Below are 6000 nucleotides of genomic sequence, written 5' to 3' on the forward strand. Positions count from 1 at the left end.
ATGTAATGTAATTTTAAAATCGTTGGTTTACTAGGTATATTCAGCAGTATTAATTAATGTATAATATTAATGTTGTGCTACATGTAATGTTATAACTAGGTATTAACTGGTGACCATTTTTTATATTATGGATGGCGATTGTGATGCTATGGTTTCTGAATGTGATAACGTGGGTGGTGAGGGGTGTTGGTCTGACTATGCAGATGACATGGATGGTATTGATCTTTTGCCTCCAATGTCCCCAATCCGCGAAGAACAATATGCTAAAGTTGTTGAATACCGTTCTCCCATTCATACAATGCAGACTATAGAGACAGTAGTATCAACTAATAAGAGTAGTCTAGGCCCTGTAGTTGAATACCCTAAAGTTGGCATGGTCTTCAGAACATGGGAGGATATAGAGATTTATTACAAAAAGTATGGTGAGCAGGAGGGGTTTGGGGTTACGAGGGTGCAAGGGACGAAATCTAAAGTTACCAATGAGCGTAAGTGCATAACATGGAGGTGTGAGTGTTGGGGTGCCCCTAACATGAGGGCTCAAAGGGAGGCGAAAAAGAGGGCAAAGGCGATGGATGTTGAAGGGTGTGGAGGAAATGTTAATGGAGTCATAGGAGTGCAAGAGCATGCCCAAGGCAAGAGGAAGTCAAAGAAATGTTACTGCCCCGTTATGATATATGCCGGGGTGAATGAAGATGGGGAGTGGGAGTTAAGGAAGGTTTTTAATGAGCACAGTCATGACCAAAAGCCCAGTAATGCAGTGTTAGTTAAAGAATATAGGATGAAGAACTACACCTCAAATGTGAGAAAGACTTTGATAAATTTTTATGAAGAGGGTGTACCTGTTTCCAAAGTTCGTAATGGTCTGTCACATACGAGTACTTTGGGGATGTAGTCTGCTTTGACGCTACCTATTTAACAAATCGATACGAACTTCCATTTGCGAATTTCGTGGGTGTGAATCATCACGGGCAATCCATCCTGTTGGGTTGCGCACTAGTTTCACGAGAAGATGCGGAGACATACGCTTAGGTTTTCCGACAGTGGCTTGCTTCCATGGGCAACAGACCTCCACTCGCTATTCTGACTGATCAAGCAGCCTCCATGAGAAAGGCCTTGGTAGAAACAATTCCCAGCTCCAGGTATCGTTGGTGTATATGGCATATTGTCAGGAAGTTTGGTGACAAACTAGGAAAGTGCGACAAGTAAGTGCCCCGGTTAATACTTTAATGTCATTGTTTGTGGTTGTTTTGAGTTTTGATTTACTTTATTCTTATATATGTTTCCGATGATGCATGTAACTCTGTGTGTGGTTGTGAGTCTTGTATTCATTTTGTATTTGAAGTGCTTTACATATGTATATGTTGCAATTACCACACTATCAAATTTTTTTATTGAAAACTTCATGTTTGAGTGTATTATGTCACAATAGGTACAAAGAGTTCAAGAGCCCCTTGAAGGCCATAATATATGAGAGTTTTACTGTTGAGGAGTTTGAAAGAAGGTGGCACGAGTGCATTAAAAATTACAAGTTGGAGAAGAATGAGTGGTTGGATGGCTTGTTTAAGGAGAGACATATGTGGATTCCGGCCTTTATGCGAGAGTATTTCTGGGCGGGGATGAAAACCACGCAACGAGTGGAGAGCATAAACAATTTCTTTGATGGGTTTGTTAATCGGAAAACTAGGTTGTGTGAATTCCCTCTACGTTACACAAGGGCAATGAAGAAGAGGGTTACAGATGAGAATGAAGCAGATGCGAAGGCTACCAATTCATCAGACGCCTTGTGAGGGGTTTCAAACATGAAAAATTGTTTCAGAAGTTATACACCGATGCTAAGTTTTAGGAAATTCAAAGAGAACTTACCCGAATGATGTACTGTTATGATGGCGAGGTTAGTGTCATTGATGATAATACGATTCATTATGTAATTGATGATAGGGTTTGGATTGTACCAGAAGGTGAAAGCGAGGAAGTGATCATTTTTAAGGCCTGCATTGGAGGACTCTCCCATGGTGGTTTTTCCTTCAGATTCATCTTCATTGCAGCTGGAGGAGTTACTGTCGGAGGATTCATTATTCCCCTTGCCAAAAAAGTCCTCAGATGAGCCAGCACCTTTCTTTCCACACAAGGATTCATCTTATGTTTTCGATAGTAAGGATGCACCCCAGCAGACATGCTTAAAGAAGCATTCTTCGACTCCAACTTTCTTTTCTTTCGGGCTGACGTTCTCACCTTTTTGGCTGGCATTACCCCTTTTCCTTTCTTATGGTTGCAGATCCCTTCTTCAACCTTTCCCTTGCCCTTATCTCCTTTAAAGGCAAGCGACTTGCGTTTTCCCTTACCAACAACTGGGGGTAAGGCATCAAAAGGGGGGAGGGCAACCGCCTTTCCCTTGTCTACACTCTCAGTTAACCCTTTTTTCATTTTGCCCTTATCTTCCTGACTGGGAGAAAGACCATTTGTCTTCTCCTTTGGTTTGGTCGGAGATGCAGCGTCGTCACTCATGTTCTCACTATCACCTTGGGAAATGACATCAGCTTTCGAGGAGGAAGGCATTTTGTTACTAGTTTGTTTAGATGGCTGGTGGTGAGGGAGCCTGTACAACACTCCTTTATATAGGAGCATTGATTGAGGGATAAAAGTTACGCTTAATTATAGGCCCACTAGGTTTGTGAGAAAGCCATTTATATAACTAGGTTAAACATTTGGTGACATTGTTAACATTAAAATATATATATATATATATATATATATATATATATATATATGTTATGATATTTAATTATTATATATATATATATATATATATATATATAATAATAATTAAATATCATAACATCATTGTTAGAGAGATAATGGATAAAATTTGGAAATGAATACTAATGATGAAAAATTTGAGCATGCAACCAAATTTGTGCATTTCCCTAATTGCGTTGATCGATAAACTGACATTGTTTCATATAAACTTATAAGTATAAAACTAATACCCAATTTTAGTCGTCCTGAGTATTTTAAAACCAAATTTCTCATAACTGTGTGGAATAAAACCAGATAATATTATATGCGTTGTCACTAATTATGGAATTAAAAAACCTATTATTTAAGAACCAAAATTGGTATTCAAATTTATATAAATTTACTGGTTTTGAACTGCAAGTGATCTGATTTATCCCGCTTTGTAACCAAACTAACCTTAACTACTACAGAGTACTGAATCAATTTAACCAAAATGGTTTTAATCAAACTTATATTATCAAAATGTTGTTGACCCCGAACTTATTTTTTTTTAAGATTTGACCGTTTCCCCCATCATAAATTAACCCTATTGTAACTCTACTTTTACAATAACATTTCATGGTCTTAATTCAATTTAAAATTTTGCCAAACATGGATATGAAGTGTATTGGAATTGGCCAGTTAGTTAAGGTTAGTTAATGAAATAACGTATTGTTCGTCTCTAATTATGTTAGTTAATGTTAGTTAATGACTTAGCGTATACTTCGTGTTTACCTTGTTAATCCTTGACCGACTTGAAGTACATCTTACCCCCACATTTCAAAGTGCCAAATAAACAAAATAGTCATACTTTAATTACACTAATCACATTCGCTGGTGTTCAATTTTATTTCAACACAATTCTATGATTCTATCATTAAGTTATTTTTAATACAGAGTAGTAATAAACTAGACGCCTGGTAACTTGTAGGGTCATTGCAACTTCTGTTTCACTTTCGGGTCGAGTACGACTTCACATGGGCATGTTACAAATTAGCAGAGGTGGTTTCCTTTTTCATGCCATCCGTCGTTTTTTACTGTACTCCAGTTGTTCTTACAAAACTACTACGGAGTATTTTAAAAGATCTTCTACTTTAATTTGTTCCAAAATATTTATTGGTTTTCACGCAAATTATGGAGTACAACTTTTGCCTTTTTAGTTTTTATACTATATCCCTAGTATTTTATGACAATACAAATGCAATAACCCTATTAGCTTTGAGTTGTCTTGTCAACCATCACACTCCCCCATTTTACTCTCTCCGTTTGGTCTAATTTCATATTTTTACTATACTCTATCTTTTTTTGCTCTACTCCCACCCCCCATATATATATTTTTGGTATTTTTTGTATAATAAAGCCAAATGAGTACGGATATCCCTTCTAACCCCCTCTTAACCTTTCTTAACCCTAAACCGCAACGATTCCATACCCTTGTAAATATATCTCTATGCCAGATTTATCTCTAATCTTGTTCCACTTAAACTGGTAAATCTGTGTGCTATCTCCTCTATATACTCTAACATCTTCTCTACTCCTTCGAAAGAGTTTACTTATTCGTTCTGAAACAAACTGGTATAAGATTTTAAAGTATATGTTAAAATTTAAGTTTTACAACAGGACTTGTTATGATTATACTTTAGTTGTGTTAATTTAATGACATTGCTTACCAATTCATACTGCTTCTCATAGTTAATCATGACAGTGAACCATGTTTGACCTTCCTCCGGCATTATCTATAAATTTAATTAAAGATTGTATTTTGTAAAATAGTTAATTAGTCATTAGTCAATCTAACACGTGCAAGATTCTATAAATTCTAGATAAAAAGGAAAGGGACTCAACATTTACATCATACACAACAATTTATACAAATTATATCCCATTTATAGTAACCAGGTCTCAATTTTTGTAAATATTCGTATATAAAATTATATAAGCGGCTAAAATTTAGAGGGTTACTTATTTAATAAAAACAAATGTATTTAGAACATGAGCAAATTTAATGATTAAAAAACAATAATTTGGAAACATTGGGCAGATCTAAAGACATAAGACAATAATACGGAGTTTCAAAAAAACAACACAATAATTTATTTTTTCAAAATCCAACATTTACATCATACACAACAATTTATACAAATTATATTCCATTTATAGTAACCAGGTCTCAATTTTTGTAAATATTCGTATATAAAATTATATAAGCGGCTAAAATTTAGAGGGTTACTTATTTAATAAAAACAAATGTATTTAGAACATGAGCAAATTTAATGATTAAAAAACAATAATTTGGAAACATTGGGCAGATCTAAAGACATAAGACAATAATACGGAGTTTCAAAAAAACAATACAATAATTTATTTTTTCAAAATCACCGATTCACAACAACGAATGTTTAATTAAGCAGATCTAAAGACATAACATAAGTAGTTGGAATCTTGAGTACATGCAACACCACATCTGAATGCTTTTTCAAACAAAGAACACTCTAAATATTAAAAAAACACTCAAGTTCTATAATTAAAAACATCATTACAGGTAGATATATCTACTTAAAAGGCGTATAAGGAAATTACGTTGTGGGTGAGAGTTATCGTATTCTGATAGTAATCAGCGCAACCAAATTCTTCTACAGTGGTGTTGGAAAGAATCAATTTTTTTGATTGATTTACCCTTTGGTGGTGATGTTGCCGGAGTTGAGAAAATGGATTTTAGATGAATGTTAGGGTTTGATCTTTATCACCAGAGTACTTTAAACAAAAGGATAGTTACTCTTTTTAATGTTTCCTCTTAAAAAATATAATATGGGTGGGGTTAAGAAGTCAGAGGGACAAAGAATTAGCAAGCGAAAAACACAATTTTTAAATTTTAAAAAAGATTTTCTTGATCGTTTGCTTTTAAACAAATTATGGATAATTAATGTTTCTCTCTTAATTTAATGCAATTTTTATTATTTAAAATATATTTGTAACGTTAATTTACTAATACAATCTAGACCCAAAAATTTCAGTTAATTAAACGTCTTATAAATATTTAAAAAAACTAAGAGAGTGAGGGATAGCTTTAGTGGTTAGATCTCCCCTCCCGGTTGCAAGAGATCTTGGAATCGATTCTCATCACCCGCCCTTGTGGATCTTTAAGAAAAAAAAATTATTAAAAAAATTAAAATGCATTACAAAGTTACAAATAAAAGATTTCATTACTACCATTATTGAAACACC

At 34.4% G+C, this 6000-nt stretch overlaps 1 protein-coding gene across 1 annotated transcript; it reads left to right on the forward strand.

Annotated features, from left to right (window-relative positions):
- Positions 1–1053: 1053 nt before the first annotated feature.
- On the forward strand, positions 1054–1787 carry LOC145631707 (protein FAR1-RELATED SEQUENCE 5-like). Its single transcript, XM_081683867.1, has 2 exons — positions 1054–1202; positions 1430–1787. Exons 1-2 carry the CDS (start codon positions 1054–1056, stop codon positions 1785–1787), a joined length of 507 nt encoding a protein of 168 aa, XP_081539993.1.
- The last annotated feature ends 4213 nt before the right edge of the window (positions 1788–6000 follow it).

Source organism: Chenopodium album, chromosome 1, assembly GCF_948465745.1.
Source record: "Chenopodium album chromosome 1, dcCheAlbu1.1, whole genome shotgun sequence".
Classification (NCBI taxonomy): Eukaryota; Viridiplantae; Streptophyta; class Magnoliopsida; order Caryophyllales; family Amaranthaceae; genus Chenopodium; species Chenopodium album.

What these genes read in the sequence shown, in the direction of transcription:
- LOC145631707 (XM_081683867.1), top strand. Translation starts at nt 1,054, where the DNA reads ATGGGCAACAGACCTCCACTCGCTATTCTGACTGATCAAGCAGCCTCC. An exon ending in AAACTAGGAAAGTGCGACAA is followed by an intron (nt 1,203 to 1,429) that starts GTAAGTGCCCCG and finishes ATGTCACAATAG; the next exon opens with GTACAAAGAGTTCAAGAGCC.